This window comes from Abramis brama (genome assembly GCF_963993115.1).
Source record: "Abramis brama genome assembly, chromosome: 23".
In the NCBI taxonomy this organism is placed as follows: Eukaryota; Metazoa; Chordata; class Actinopteri; order Cypriniformes; family Leuciscidae; genus Abramis; species Abramis brama.
Genome location: NC_139985.1, coordinates 6,423,609 through 6,440,619, shown reverse-complemented (window position 1 = coordinate 6,440,619; position 17,011 = coordinate 6,423,609). Strand labels below are relative to the sequence as shown.

The window sequence follows — 17,011 nt, the reverse complement described above, 5'->3', positions numbered from 1 at the left end:
CGCGTTTGAAACTGGCCTCAGAAAGTCTTTGAAAAACACTCCAATGCCCAAACAGGATAGAGTGAAGCCCAAATGACAGCAGATGCTCCTTTATCAATACTCACATTTTTACTCAGATTTGTAAGTAAGAATGTGCCAGGGGGAGCTGTCTAGAGATGAGATCTGAGCGTCACATTGACTGAAGACTAAATCAGAGGACAACTAAGCTAGACGAAGTCTTCAGCGATGTGTCAGTGATGTTCAAAGGCCATCTAGAGGCCTGGCACAAACAATATTTATACTTCAGTTCAATCTCATCCAGTATAAACTTTGTATTAGTGGGGCATATTTGCACACTGGAAATTGATTTATTTAAATATGTATGTATGTATTTATTTATTTATTTATTTATTATGCTGTTACTTATTTTTGTCAATTACTTTATTCATAACAATTGTGGCTGTAGCTTTTATCAAATCAAATAAAATAATGGTATTTTTTTGCCCATATATCATCCATAAAAGGAAAATCATAATCTGCTTTAAAAAATAATTTTAACTCTTCAACAATCTACATGATTTTGAGATATTATTCATATCTGTAGTATGTGAATGATGAATCACTAACTGGATTGTATTATTTAAGGGTTTGTTTAAATCCCCAATTCTAAGTATGAGCCATCTACTTAGAATTGGCCAGTCCCTATTGGCTACCATTACATTTTCACCACTAAGCTGCTGAATCATATCAGTGTTTTGCTGGTTGAGGTTTTAGGAGCATTTTCAATGTTTTATGTTATCTTATTAAAAACCATTTGATATTAGCAATAGATCCAAAAACACTCTTTTCTGAGACCATGAACGCAGATATCTGACAGCGACTGGTCAATACTCTCTCTGCAGAGGCTAAACTAGATAGGCTTGCATGCATATTATGCAGTATATTAGATGTTACACCATGTCTATTACACCAGCTTCAAGCTGTTTACACTGGACGCAACAAAGCGACCTTTGCAAATCTATTAGTTCTTCATGTCGGAAGTAGCGTGAGAGCTTTAAGTACGTCAGAAATAGAATAGGCATCAGTTTAATGTCGGGAATTTGTTGTGTAGCGCCATGTCGTATCCATTGTAGACAGCATCACTGATTATAATGGGTTCTATTTGCTTTTGTGGCGTCGCACTGCTCACATCTGGTGTAGACACGGTTTTAGAAAAAAAAACATTTGAAAAATCAAGTGGATTTTTGCCACATTTAATGGTATTTTTACCCCGATCCCTGGTTAATTTGACCCGACTCAGTGTGCAGTAGGATCTCAAAGCGTCTCTGGATCAGATGTCTAAACCACCTGCTGTAAGCCAATCTGTGGGCCATCAAGCTCAGCGATCTCTGTCTCGGCCTATCCGTGGCCCAACCTGATGTCATGTATTTACAAACTAAAGGCAGATGGGACTGATAGAGGGAGGCACAGATTTTGCCAGCTCTGAAAAACTGGAGAAGATGGTGTGATTATGAGAGTGAAGTTTCAGCTGGTTGGGTAGCACAATGCCGCAGGATACACGAGATGCTCGATTACTAGCTGCAAACCACCCTTCCTGAGAGACGCAGATGCTGGTGTGTGAATGATGAATACTATTGTCTTCTCCTTTTGTCTCTTGTCATTTTATCAATCCTCATGACTCATGATTGATGTGTGTAGCAAGACTATCTCTCTTATTTCTCTCTCCTTCCCTTGCTTATTCCCTACATGAGATTATTATCATTCCCTCTCCCCTAGTTTCTATTTTCTGTATTTCTCTACGGCGTGCAGAAAGGTTGAAACAGAGTCTAATGTACCAGCCACTGGGTTTAATTAGCATTCACAGTGCCCTTGGGAAAGCAAAGGAACTTTCATTTCTTTTTTCTTAGAAGTTTCCCGTTTCGTATTAAGTTCTGGATCGCCTGATTTCTTTCGAGAGGCGGTAATGAGGAGCTGGAGATGATGTTGCAGAATGCAGTTCTACCCCGCTGTAATCTTCCTCCTGCTCGCTCTCTCTGTCGCTCACGTGGTCGGTTTCTCTTGCTTCCTGTTGCTCTCTTCGCTTCTCCAAAAACCTCAAGAGTTTTCAGCCAATTAAGTTCTTTGCTTGTTGCACAGAGGAACGCTTCTTGAAAGAGAGGAAAGCTCTGTAGACCCTGATACATTTGAAGAGGGACTGGTCTTGCAATTATTCAAAATGTATTATGAATTACTGTACGTTATTGTAATTGCATCATTGGAGAGATGAAACCAGGCCAGGAAATTGAAGACAAATTGCTTTTTTTGTGTATTATCTTTTAAATGCACAACAGCATTTATTATATATAATATATGCCATTTTACATCACCATTTAAACATTAGCATGGAGTAGAATTACAAAATGCTTATTCAAATATGAAAACTCTTACTCAGAAAATCAATATACACTCTCAGAAAATCAATATATTACACATTAGCATTTAAGGATAAGCATAAGAGTATGAAGATTAATGGAAAAACTCCATAAACAAGGCATCTGAAGAACATAAACAGTACTTTATCCTTGAGTAGGTAAATATTAATATAATTTGTGTATGTATATTAATAATATTATATATTGATAAAAATAAGAAGCATTCATATAATTAATAACCTAGAGAAGTTTTGCTCTCAACCTGCATTTTTAAATAATTTTTCCTTTCAGTAGAAAATGACTGATGATACAGAAGCTGATGATATTGGCTAGAGCACACAGGCCGCTGTAAAACAGCTCAGTGTATTGATCAACAGATCTGCCCTCTTCCGAAGACCTGCAGGCCAGATTCCTTGACTATAATGCTTAATATACATTATATATTTGTTAACTAATATATTACTAATTAACTAATCCTGGATTGATCATCCTGTGTGTGCTTGTGCCAAACTGCCCATTATGCTGTGTTAGTAATATCAAAGCATATGGATGTGGAGAGAGTGTGCTGTAAATGTGCTTTAAGAGCACAGCCCAACATGGGGAACTTTATAGTGCCATACTGGGAAATCAGTAGAGAAAGTGCATCTATATACGATTCAAAGGTAACGTGTTAACACATGCAATTATAATTTATAATTATACTATTACTGTATTGAATTTTTAATGCCATTAATACATTCATGTTATTAGTAAAATATGATGAAAGACCCTCTTTATGGATTGTCCACACAAATTACTTAAATATGCTTTCATTGTATAAATAACAGCAACTTGAGCATTCATCAAAATTTCTCCTTTTGTGTTCCACAGTCGAGGAAAATTGTATGGGTTTGGAACAACATAAAAAAGAGTAAATGATGACAGAATCTTTATTTTGGTGTGAACTATCCCTTTAAGGAAATTTACACAGCAAACAGAAGTGTAATTAATCATAGAGCAAAGAGCTTCATCACTTACATAACAAACTTCTTAGCATTATATGTAGGTTTACAAAACTGAACAAAGAGGGAAGGAACAAGATAAAGTGGAGCACAGCGAGAGGGGAAAAATGAGGAATGAACAATATGAGAGAGGGAGAGAAACAGAGAACACAATCTGTGTGTCTGAGGATGTACAGTAAATCAGAAAGCTTGTTCTTTTTCTGCTTGACTGTGTGTGTAAATTGTGTCCTGCCTTTCTCTGTGTTTGCATTATTATTTTTGTTTTAGTATATATATATATATATATATATATATATATATATATATATATATATACTCTGTAGACCTTGTAGTGCTCATACATTACTGATGATGAAATAATTAAGTCAACTGTACAATCATTTCCTAGTGTTGGGCTGTGTGTCTTCTAGACTAGTTTCAAATTGCACACCCACGACCAGCCGTAATCCGTTCACTGTGACCGTCTGATGCATATTACACACAAAACTAGCAAGAGCTGGATTGAATTGCCAGGTTAAAATTCATTGGCTGGTGTTTTAATCATTCCGTCTGGAAACAAAGTCATATTTCATCCTGGATTGATCCTTATAACATTTAGTCAAAGGACTGGCTACATGAAATGTCTTCCAAGCTGTTGATTAACATCACATTGAAATCATCTTTATCAGTGGCACCTCCAGGATATTTTGAATGGGGTGGCCAGAGGGGCGCAGTAAAAATCCTTGGGTGGCACACTAAAATGTAAACTGGAATGTGTGGTAACCTGCAATTGTAATTTTAATGATCTAACTAAATCATAAAAATGACCTAATTTGTTTAAATAGTCAGATTAAATACAAATTTTGACTTGCATGAAACCATTTTAATTTCAAACCATGTTTGATGCTTTACCTCCATTCCTCTGTGGTGAAAAGCTAATATATTTTAGTATTAAATTTTGATAATTAAGATAGTTTAGTTGTGGTGTGGGTGAAACCATTCAAGATTGAATGGGAAATGAAATTCTTAATTCAGTTAAAAAATTAAGCTTAATATATGAACATACACTAGAATATCAGATTTCCTATTTCGAGTTACAGGGAGTTAAACACTTTGGGTTGACTCAGGGAGACTAATGCTATTAAATTCATCTCTTTTACAAGGTACAGTTTTTTACAGTATGATTAAAGCTAGCATACACAAGTAAAGTGGAGGCAGAGTTAGAGTAGGAAATTCTCAATAAACAAATGCCAGAGTTTTTTTTGTCCAAGGCAATCATGGGAGGTTTCTAGTCAGCAAAAATCAAAAGTCGATTGGTTCTCAGTTTCCTCTGTACATGCATGCAAGTTTCAATATAAAAAACTCTACCGACTAGACTGCCAATAAACAAGTCTCACTTTCAGCAAAAAAGAAAGTAAGTCTGTTGGCTTGGAAGAAGTGGAACAATGTGATTTAGACTGTAAGTGTGGTAAAAGGTGCACAAAAGTTTTTCGTTTGTCTTCATCACCTCTATTTCCTTTGCCCATAATTATTCAGCTGGATTTCAGTGGATTTCATACTCGCATCACATACTCAGAATTAAGTACATATATGTTTTCTTTATAAATCAATATTTTCAAACAATGTAAGTTTATAAATTAGTATGGACAGCTATGTGAATTTTTTATTTTTTTATTAAGCTACTCAATCAAAAGAGTAAACACAACTACAAGCCAAGTATACTTAGAATAGTTAATTATACTTTTAAGTATATCTCGATCAAAAAATTGAGTACAAGTATAGGCCAAAAATACTTATACTTTTATATACTTTTCTGTCAGTATAAGTCAAATACACTTAAGTGTCATTTTAAGTATATTTCTTAGAAGTACATAAAAGTAGACTAAAAATATACTTTATTTTTTTAGTTTAAAGAAGTGTACTAATAGCACACTTTTTTTTCCCTTTTTTTTCTTTTTGCCTGGCAGTCGTTAAGAAATCCCATAGACTTGCACAGAAATAGGGTCCCAGGCTCGATGTAGATAGCAGATTATCATAAAGAGGGAAGCAACCACCCTACCCTACCAACCAACCAGAACACCATAGGGAAAACAGCAACTCATTATATCACAATATAAAACCATACCAACCACATGGAAACCACCCGGAACACCCTAACATCGTGATGGCCTGAAGTTTTGCATGTGTGCAGCACAACTCACATTTTTCATAAGTTCCATAAATATTGTTTTATTTGAAATTAGATTGGCAGAGAGACGAATCCCTTAGCAGTGCAGTGTTATTTGCTACTGAATTTGTTTTGTTTGTGAATGTCAAAGGGGAGTGTTTATGCACAGCTGTTATTTCCCTTCGGAATGAAAAATGTCACAGAATGTGATATGAAGTGAACATGCATATTAATCCAGAATAATTGGTGTGACTGAGTAATACATATTCACACAATGTGCAATGAATAAATAGTGTTGATAACTGGAATTAAATGGATCTATTCTCTAACCTCTCTCTCTCTCATTCGGGTTCTTTCAAGGGCAGGGTGGGCCATGCCATTCGGCTGTTTAAATCCTGGCGAGAAGAAGGACTACAATAGTCCTACAGAAATTACAGACAAATATGATCTGGGGCAGATTGTTAAAACGTAAGTGAAATATGTTTTTGTGTTATCCGTCCTCTTTATTTGTGCATCTAAGTTGCAGTTGCAAAAGTTGTTCTCAAATGTATATTCGTAAGGGACAATGTGCAGTCAGCCATGATTATCACAAAATGACTCTTGTATCATCTGAAGGGGTTTATTTTGCAACAATGATTGACTGACTGTGTTCATTATGCCTCTAATTATCTGGCTACTTGCTAAATAAATGGATATAAAATATTGATTTCAGTTGAAATGATTTGATTATGTGAGACTGTAGAGTGTTATGAGAGACATGAAACTAGTATAGTCAGAATATGGTAGTCAAGGACAATGGTCAGTTATACAAAATGATTTACAGCTGAATGATGTCATTGACCAATCAGAATAGAGCTATTTATTAAGAGTTAAGAGCTCATGCGGTAATTTTCTGTAGAGTTAATAGAAATTTCATTTTGGATGAACTATTCTATAATGTCAATATAAATTCTAATGTATTTCATGCAATAAATGTAATTTCTTCTCAAGGGAGGAGTTCTGTGAGATCTTCAGGGCGAAGGATAAGAACACTCTGAAAATGTACACCTGCAAAAAATTCCTGAAGAAAGATGGAAGAAAAGTGCGGAAGGCTGCCAAAAATGAGATTTTCATCCTAAAGATGTGAGTTCAACTCAGTTTTCTTTTTCAAAAACCTTTACAATCATTTTGTAGACTGCGGCTTCCTCTGCGGTCCTTTGATCTGCTCTTTTGATTTCATTTGGTGGAAAGAGAATCATATATTTTATGAATAATGATTCTTAAAGCTCAGTTAAAAACTGTAATTCCTCTGGAATGATTTGTGTATCCCAGAAGCTCACATATCCTCATTGTGCTGGTCACTTTTGGAACTCCAAAAAAAGAAGAGAGATTTAAAAATGTCAACTGTGTGCATCAATAATTTGCATCAAGCTTGCCGCAGTGCATCGGCAAAACTAATGTCGACACAGTCCTAATCATTTACTTCCACTGCATACTTTATGCAAATCTATGAGTACAAACTTCAAGCTACTGCACATAAGCATGATTTGAATAAAATCACATCCAGTTTAATGGCACAGAGATTTGAGGTTTTGTATTGAACATACTCTTACGTCTGCTTCAAAAACCCACATAATATTGCTTGCAAATTGCTTATTTTCTTTAATTCTGTAAAAAGTGGAATCCACACAGTCGATTTTAACAAAAAGCTTATTGACTTTGTGGAGCTATGCGTAGCCGGTGTTCATTATCGAGATTTTCAGTCCTCTCAAAGAACAGGAAAGTACACTAAACACCTAATGATGCAATGAATTTTGTTTAATATACCAGACATGTCAAAGCCTTAAGATATTAGAGATAAATGCTTTGCATCAGTGTATGATTATACTGCATCTAAAAGGCTGATCTGCCGTGAGTCACTGATGCCACTTTGATCCTGCAGTGCTACATTTGTGTCCCCGCTCACAAATCACAACGGCAAGAGGGATTTCTTTGAGGTCACCTTTAGTTCCCCTCTCTTTTGCTGGCAGAAGTGCACATTAGCGTCTTCAAAGCATAATCAGTGTATTCATTTCTTAATTTAAAAGTTGGCTGACATAACCACCTTTACAAAATTCTCAAACACTCTTTTACAGTGTCCATGTTGCATAATGAATTAAATCATACGCTTATACGTGCTGGATTTAAAATTTTATATGCTCTAAGGGAAGTTTCTTTCCGTTACATCTGCCATTCAGTTCATTTAATTTCATTATAATACATATTCAAAAATAAGAACAATGCGTTACAAACACCCCAGTGATTAGCTAAAGGCGAGAGTGGCCAAGATAATCTCCCCAAGATTTAGTAGATGGAGAAGAAACCTTGGGAGGAACCAAGACTCAGCTGGTGAAGCCTTCTCCTCAGGCTGGCATATATTTGAAAACAATTACACAAATCATACATACATAAATGTTGATTTGAACAGATGTGATACAGCCACAGAGCGTTAATGGTAATACTGACATTTGTTGTTTAATTAAATATGATTACAGCGGATATAGGAACCCATGCAATATGCAAATGCAGGCGTGTATGACTGGCATTGTATGAGTCTGCGGTGGCAGATGGGGCACGAGTGTGGGGTTGATGGTGGGACGGGGTGGATCTGGGCTCTTAACTGTTTGTCCTTCTCTCCTCCCCAGGGTGAAACACCCCAACATCCTCCAGCTGATCGATGTCTACGAGACCCGGAAAGAGTACTACCTCTTCCTTGAGCTGTAAGTCCTGAAATCAGTTTATGAGGAAATAGTTCTTTACTGTAATGATTTCAGTAGTTGGTATTTTCTCAGTTCTCAACACCCAGCTAAACTAATTTGCTCTTCAGCATACTCATTTGAAATAGTTTACTTAACTATTAAAAAAAGCTAAATATTTATGCATACTAATAACTATATGTTAAAAGGCATACCTTCAGGTATTTTCAAATTATGTAGACATACAGTATAATACAATGTAATACAATGATGATTGAGAGAAGTACAAATAAATGTTCCTCAAAAGCCTGTTGTAACATATTTATACTCACATTTTAACATGATTTTTAAAAATATGTTTGGATAATCAACTAAACCAAAGTTGCTGCAGTCTAGTAAGTGTTTATCTTGAAATATTGAAATTATTCTTAGGTTTACTTTATTCAAATCAGTAAATATTTCACAACAAAAAGACACGTGTACCATGACCTGAAGGGAGACATTTTAAAAATGATACTAAAAGGCCTTTTTACTTTCTAAAAAAGTATAAAATATCAATCAGACGACAGAAGGCATGTAGTAGATTGTGTACAACAGGTTTTTCAGCAGAGTTCTGATCATGTTGATCATTTAGATAACTTAAAAAATTGAGTGTAAATGATACAGTAGGCTTTATAGGGTTATAGTTATAATCTAAAGTTATAGAGATGAGAGCAATTTTCTTTTCTTGTGAATATTTATTGCTGTTTGATTATTATTGATGTCTATTTGGCTGTATTTACACTGCAATGTGTAATGCACAAATCTACTTTGAAATTTTACTTTACATTCTGAATCTGTGTACATTCATATTTTGTCAATTAAGACAAGTGTTTTAACCAAGAAGTGCATTTGACTGCTTGCATACAGCACACAGAACATGTGCACAACTTTGCATGTGAGCGATTGCAAGCAGCTGCCTGTTTCTCAGATGACGTGTGGATGCAAAGGGCAAAACAATGAATTTAAAAAAAAAGTAGCAGAAACCAAATTCCTCCGGCATAGGTTGTTTGGTGACATAGGTTCTCTTCTATAATGTTGATACTGACTTCAAGAGGCTAAATCCGCTGCTGCTGTTGCCTGAGACATAACAGAAATAAACCCTGCGCTTAGACTGTCCTAGCATGATTATACCGCCTCGTCCTTGTCACATTCCTACCTGCCTGTATGGATTTGCATTCATTATTTTAATGCCTTGTCCCTTCTGTACGCTGTATGTGTGGCGTGGACTGGCTGATTTGTGTCTGCTACACCTGCATGATTAAGTAAAGCTTTTGAAGGTGCCAACGTTTAAAGCAGGGTGTGAATAATTCATAATTGCACAGAAGCAGCAGCTCAGCACGTTGTGTGGTTTCTTGCAGAGCCACAGGTCGCGAGGTCTTTGACTGGATCCTGGATCAAGGCTATTATTCTGAGAGGGACACAAGCAATGTTATCAGACAGGTGATGGAGGCAGCTGCTTACCTGCACAGCCTGAAGATCGTTCACAGGAACCTAAAGGTACGTTGCAAAGCGCCCTCTGGTGGACACTAGCACATATACTTTATAACGAATTAACCCCATAAACTAGAAGCTTTGCTTCCACTGCACTCAGTTCTGTTTTGGTTTCCAGATCCAATCTTTAGAATTGATGTTCGCACTTTCATTTTTTTTTTTTTTTTTTTTATGCAATGAAATTAGATTTAGTTTGTTGTCAACATACAATATTCATTATTGTCAATATGTTTATTATTCTCTAAATATTGTTTTTTATATCAGTTGACAGTGAATTTAGACATCTCCAATTTCAAAAATGTATAAATTTTTTTATTGCTGTTCATTAAGAAAAAAACTTTCTTAATCAGTAAATGTTCTTGTTTAGCATCAAACATCCTTTAAACAAGATGAGTAAATTCGATTTGTTTTCAGAGAAATTACGTTGAATTACGATTATTTTTATTACCCTGTTCGTAAATTATGCTTTATTATTACAATTTTCTAGTGGGGAAAGAATAATTTTACTGGAAAACAAAACAAAAATACTGAATATTATCACGGAAAGTTATTTTCGCAGTGCAGACTACAAACTACTGAACATATTTAAATCGGATTTTCTTAGATCATGTGTCTTTTTTTATCAACATCAAACATTTTATCTTACTGACAAACAACTACACATAGTTGTGCTATATCTAAATCTTATATACAATAACTAATAATTATTCTTATTCAGTAAAATGTGTTCATAAATTTCACTCGGGAATGTTGTTTGTTTTACATCTGTTGTTTTGGAACACAGCATGTCATCTTGTCATTCTCATTCCCTCTAGCTTGAGAATTTGGTGTACTACAACCGACTGAAACATTCAAAAATAGTCATCAGTGATTTCCATCTGGCAAAACTGGAGAATGGACTCATCAAGGAGCCGTGTGGAACCCCAGAGTATCTGGGTAAGAAGCTCTTAAAAACAGGCTAAACCTCTTTGAACACTCATGGGAGCAGGTGCAACAGATGGTCTTTATTGAGGAACAACGAAGATTACAGAGCGAGCAAACAGAATTTTCTTACAAGATTTCTGTTTACATGGGCATAAGTTGTTAAAATTAGAATAAAAATTAGAATAGAAAATGAGAGCATTTATATTTCTATAAATGATTTGACCTCCTCTTTTTTTCAACCAGCCCCAGAGGTTGTTGGGAGACAGAGATATGGCCGACCTGTGGACTGCTGGGCTCTTGGTGTGATCATGTACATACTGTGAGTGTATTCTCCTATAACCAGGAGCTCATAATACCTTTATTTTCTTCTACTCTTCCACAGCTAGACTTTTGATTATCAGCTGAAGTGGCTGATAATCTGATGTAAAGAACCACCCACTTTGGCAAGAATTGTCTGTCTGAGGAATACATTTTAAACTGATGATACTGCAGTAATAGATTAGAGTAAATAAAGCAATATCTAATTCACATAATGTTGCTGCAGTCTCCACAAAATCTGTACAATAATTTAAAAAATGCCAATATTGTGCTCATTTTATGAGCAATATGCATCAGACAGTATGTCAGCAAGTCTACCACTATCCAGACCCTTCTCACAGTTTGTAATGATTTTCCTCATCTCATGCATAGGCTCTCGGGAAATCCTCCATTCTACGATGAAGCAGATGAGGATGACTATGAAAACCATGACAAGAACCTTTTCCGGAAGATTCTTGCTGGAGACTATGAGTTTGACTCACCATACTGGGATGACATTTCTGACTCCGGTACTTTTACTGAAGAATACTGATTAAACCTCACATGCTTAGTATAGCACAAACTTCTCTTTTGTAAACCTTGATTTTAAAGACATGATGTGAAAGTTTGGTTGTGTTTCCTGGGTTACATCTTCCATTTTGTTGGTCCGCAGCTAAAAACTTAGTGTCACGTCTTATGGAGGTGGACCAGGACCAGCGACTGACTGCACAAGAAGCCATCAACCATGAATGGTACTTATAGTATCAATATACTTGACAATTACTCAATATATTGGCATTCATAACTATTCAGAGAAGATTTTGGGGTATAAAATACAATTCAAAAGTCTGGGACCAGTAAGATTTTTTAAAATGTTTTTCAAAGAAGTATCTTATGCTCACCAAGGCTACATTTATTTGATCAGAAAAACAGTCAAAACAATATTGTAAGGTTTTAGTACAATATCAGTTAAAATATCAGTTTTCTATTTGAATATTTTTTAAAACAATTTATTCCTGTGATGTCAAAGCTGAAGTTTCAGCAACGTTACTCCAGTCTTCAGTGTCACATGATCCTTTTGATCAAGTTACTCCATCCTTACTGAATAAAAGTATTTGTTTCTTTCAATAAAAATAAATAAATAAAAAATCTTACTGACCCCAACCTTTTGAATAGTAGTATATATCTATAAACAACTTTCCAGGCCATATAATAAGCTTTCTTGTACTATTAAAGGATATCTGGAAATGGTGCTTCCGACAAGAACATCAAGGAAAATGTGTGTGCTCAAATCGAGAAAAACTTTGCAAAAGCCAAGTGGAAGGTAATTTCTAAAAGCATTTTACCCTCAATGACACTTGTGTGTTTAAATTTTTTTTTTTAAGTTGAGTTTGTCTAAATGAAATCTGGATCATCACCTTCCTGCAGAAAGCCGTACGGGTCACGACCATGATGAAGCGTCTCAGGGCACCAGAGCATCAGACGGCGGCGGCAGCAGCAGCAGCTGTACCAGAAGTGGCCAACCCTGCAGCAGGAGCTCAGGAAAAACCCCAGGCTCCATCTGAGGCCTCCACAGCCCAGTCGAGTACTGCTGAAAGCCACTCTGCCAGCACAGAAGCCCCTGTTGTGGAAGCAGTGGCCGCCGCCGCCCCGCCACCAGCTGAGCCTGTTCTCCACGTCCCAGCGCCCGAACAGCCCGATCCCACATCGCGATGCAACGGAGAAGCTTTAGACTCCCTGCCATCGGACACAGGGGAGGAACAGAGCGGTTAATCTCGCTTCCTCTCCCACCTGCGTTTAAGATCCCGCACTCTTGTACATAAGCAGCAAGCATGCTAATACTGATTCCACAGCACATAGCATTAATCTCAACACTTCTAAAGGCCAATTCACACTGCACAGAGACAAGCCAAGAGACAGCGACAGACACTTTTGTTGAATCAGTGTGTTTGATTGGCTCTCGTTTTTGCTGATTGAACATGTTGAATCTGCGTTTGACGGATGTCTGATAAGTGGCGTACTGTAATATGGTGGTTGTCCACGTTGGTCGCCGTCTGTCGGTGCAGTGTGAATTTGCCTTTAAACATTTTCCAGCAAGCATTCTCTTGTTTTCTATTGAATCACAATGCCGTGTGACGCATATTGAATGCTCTGGCCACTTTAACTTCGCGTAAAATAAGAAAAAAGCTGTTTTCTGCTTACATTAAGCCAAGATTGGAAACTTTAGCACTGATCTGCATACATGCTTTAGGATAGATTATCATTGTAGGCCTCATTTTATAGCTACTTTTTATTTTATTTTATTGCATTGCAATTTGTTGACATCTGTATTGAACTAGTCAGAGGACCACAGAGACACAGCTTCATGTGCAATGTACAGTTTCTGTAAATAGCTTACTTACCTCTGTAGATTAGACGTAGCCAAGAACAGCATGCTTTTTTTCAAATCTGCTGTTTATGACACACATGTCCAGGTAACTGACACATTCAGCTTCAGCTTTACATGGACATTTCATGTTTTGATCGAACACGCACTCACGAAACGTTAAGAGGATTCATATGAAAAATACTTTTACAGCAACTAAGGCGGCTAAATTCATCTCGTAATGGTGTTTTAGTGGTTGAGACGTGTGGCCCAATAAATGGAGCAGAGTAGGTAAGCATAACTAATACCTCACATCTGCTTGGTAGCTAGCCACATGAACAGTGGAAAATGTGTTTTGTTCTTATAATGTATTATATACTCATTTGCATACATTGTACATGTTTTGAATAATATACCTTTCCATTTTAAAAGTACACAGCCACACACAGTGATCTTTGTTTTTAACAGGATTTCATTGGAGGCTTAAATGTACAAGTTAGTGGCCATTTTATGCCAACTCTGAGACGCTTTCGTTGGGCTGATTATTTACTCATGATCTTTATATATTTTTCTTGAGCCCAAATCTTTTTTGAATTGCAAGTATATAATAGGCATCGGATATTTAGGCCATGGTATTAAGAAGCATTTTCGTCAAGTACACTAAATACAGGTGTAAACGGGGTCTAAAATGTTTTGAGCTTGTCCACTTTCGGCCACTTCCAGAGGTGGTCAAAAACACATTCAAACGGATTGCTTTCGTAGTGCAAACACTCATGTGGTCGAATGTATGGGAAGTGCGCTAGCCAGACAGGATTTAAACTTTGTCGGCTGAAGACAAATATTCTCTCACCATTCAAGATTTCTAACTCGCAGGGTTCTCTGTTCTTGATCTCTGTTCTGTGATAGTCTTACAGCTATCAGAGCAAAAAGGAACGCCACTGCTCTCCGTATGTTTTTCTGTCATCTCTGGGCACGTTTATATATAAATTGCACAAGCTTATTTCATCCATTAGATCAAAAGATCTGGAAAAAAAAAACGTACATTTATCTTGCCCATAGACCCCTCCTTTCGAAGAAGTCAGGACAGAAGTGGTTGAAAGTGGACAAAAGAGACTAATTAAAATACCAGGTGTAAACGGGTATGTGTCTCCCTCGTCTACTTTGTGATCCAGTCGACCAAAACGCATCTTAATACCAGATGTAAATAGGGCCTTATTTATAGTCATTCAACCCTTTGCCACCTTTGCTTTAAGAAAGGCACATTAGGTCATATAACAAAAATGTCTCAGTGACAAGTATAGAGTGCTGCAGGAATGAGTTAGCATTTTTGCACTTCAGATCGTCCCCAAATCAATGTTTTTTGAATGGGGTTTTGCTAACTCGCCTGAAATAAAGTCTGTGGTTAACAGGCTCAAGATATTTTACATGGCTAAATGGGACTAGAGGTTTCCAGGGACATTAATGGCCTGTTCACACCAAGGACGATAACTGTAATGTTGTGTTTTAATAATCGTTCTAATTCTATAACAATAGGGAAGTACACATCACAATAACAATGATAACGACAGAGCAACGACACCGTTGGAATTACTTTAAGAATCATTTTTTTTCAGCTGACTAATAATCAACTTTGACAGCCAATCAGAATCCATTTTAAAGACTTTAAGGAGCTTTAGCATTTGAAGCAGCAGACGACAAAACTACAGTACGTGCTTATAATGAGCAGAACACTATCATCTGTTGTTGTAGACGCTAATATAGTTATCTTTTTAGTTATCATAAATGGTGCGAACGGGCCTTAAACATCACGCCGAGCAGGAAACTTTACAACTTGTAGATTTTTAAGTCAATAGTCAATAATTGTATCCATTAAAACTCATCTTTGATAATCAAAATGACATATTTAAACGTTTTTTTTTTTTCCTGTGAAAATATTTGATCTTTGAGTTAGACAGCTGCCTTCTAAAAATCAGCATCTCTAGATGCTTTAAACATCATAGAAAGTCAGTTGAGAAAAGCCCCGGCCCGCACGCTGAGGGGACTGGTTATTTTGAGACGGTCTTCATTTTTGTCTGTGCCGTCTTCATTTTTTACACGATTAGGTTGCTTTGTTTACAGTATACAAACATATTTTAGCACAGAGAAGCGGCAGGTATAAGGATATATAGGATTACTAGAGCTTAACAAAAGCAAAATCGAAACGGTTGACCTCTTTATATGAGCAATAGTCTACAACTGCGATACTGTGATGCTAATGTCAATGTCAGTGTCCATGTGAACACTCAATTTCTGATTAGACTGTCCTCCATTGAAGTTGACAATAGTGACGTCATTCTGGAAGGACGGGAAGGTCAGGACTTGAGCGGGACAGATGAAGCCAGTGCACCTAATGGTGGTCCTATTATTTCGAACTTGTCATACAGTAAAGGTGAACGAAAACAGTGAGTTTCCCCTCCAGTGGCCAACGATTTGTAATTGTTGTGCAGTGGTGACAAGCTGTAATTTTCTAAACATCATAGGAGTCAGTGGAGGTTTGACTGAAGAAGGCCTTGATATGCAATTATGCTGTCAGTGCTCTATTGATTTCATAATGATGCTCAGCATGGGTTGCCACAGGTTTCTACTGAAGTCAGCTTTGATATACTTTAGATCTCACCTGTGTCATTGTCATTTTGTAGCTTTCATTTCTCTTTGATCTTATAAAATGATATTTCTCTTCTAAAATCTGTCGCATACCTTTATTCGTTCTATCTACCCTGAGACTTTGAGATGTCATTTGTTTTTCTGTCTTTGATTTCGTATAAAAATTCAAAAAGCGCAAACTGATAAGATCTAAAATAAAAAAGTATAAGTAATGTTTCATGTAGGTCTGAAAAAAAAAAATGTTTTTATAGCATTCATGTATACTAAAACCGCAACTAGATACTGTGTAACACAATTCAAAGCAATTTTTTTTAAAATAGTGCTTCACTATTGCCTTTGGTGTTGGGTGTCTGTTGATTTCCTCATTCTCTCAGATGTTCTTCTCAGTTTGGTTGACTGTGAACCTGTGAATACACTGAGGACTGGCCTCTCTCCACTTTAACCTCTGTATTCTTCAAATCACTTTCATGCTTTCAAAATAAACACATCCTTGAATGATCATCCATTAGTAGTCGTAGTTCTTTGTTGTGTGCAACAAGTAGTGTTATTCATTTTAACATGCTTAGAATGTGAGACTTTGAGAGTTAGATATGATGTTGTCAAAAATCTCAAAGAAAACCACCTCAGGTTATTTTTAAAAAGTAGACAGTCACATTATGGGCTCATGTGCACAGGGCTCCTAGAGTGATTATTTGCAACCCATTCTCACTCAAGGGAGTTACAGTATTTAATATTTTAATATTTTTTTTGTAATAATATATTACATAAGCATAGCCTATAGGATATACCTGTTACTCCAGCAGAGAAGTTCTCCACTTATATGGGCAAAATAATTGTAAAATCCATTTGCATATACAGACTTTTATATAAACATTTAGCCTAAATAAATGGCAGAACATTTATAACATAAAATATTATAGCAGTGGCCTACTCCTCCTATACAGTGCATCAGAAAGCAACCTAGAGGCTTATTAAAGCTTGCCCTCTGCTGGTTCACA

General features: G+C 36.5%; 1 protein-coding gene across 1 annotated transcript in view; it reads left to right on the top strand.

The window, feature by feature from the left end:
* camkvb (CaM kinase-like vesicle-associated b) overlaps window positions 1-16,514 on the top strand; it is a 47,382-nt gene extending 30,868 nt beyond the window's left edge. The window contains exons 2-11 of the mRNA XM_084100874.1: window positions 5,898-6,005; window positions 6,528-6,659; window positions 8,201-8,275; window positions 9,652-9,790; window positions 10,600-10,720; window positions 10,952-11,027; window positions 11,399-11,535; window positions 11,679-11,757; window positions 12,242-12,329; window positions 12,434-16,514. Of these exons, the coding sequence (XP_083957000.1) occupies window positions 5,911-6,005; window positions 6,528-6,659; window positions 8,201-8,275; window positions 9,652-9,790; window positions 10,600-10,720; window positions 10,952-11,027; window positions 11,399-11,535; window positions 11,679-11,757; window positions 12,242-12,329; window positions 12,434-12,778 (1,287 nt within the window). The 5' untranslated portion in view covers window positions 5,898-5,910 and the 3' untranslated portion in view covers window positions 12,779-16,514. The remainder of the gene's footprint in view (window positions 1-5,897; window positions 6,006-6,527; window positions 6,660-8,200; window positions 8,276-9,651; window positions 9,791-10,599; window positions 10,721-10,951; window positions 11,028-11,398; window positions 11,536-11,678; window positions 11,758-12,241; window positions 12,330-12,433) is intronic.
* Window positions 16,515-17,011: the final 497 nt, after the last annotated feature.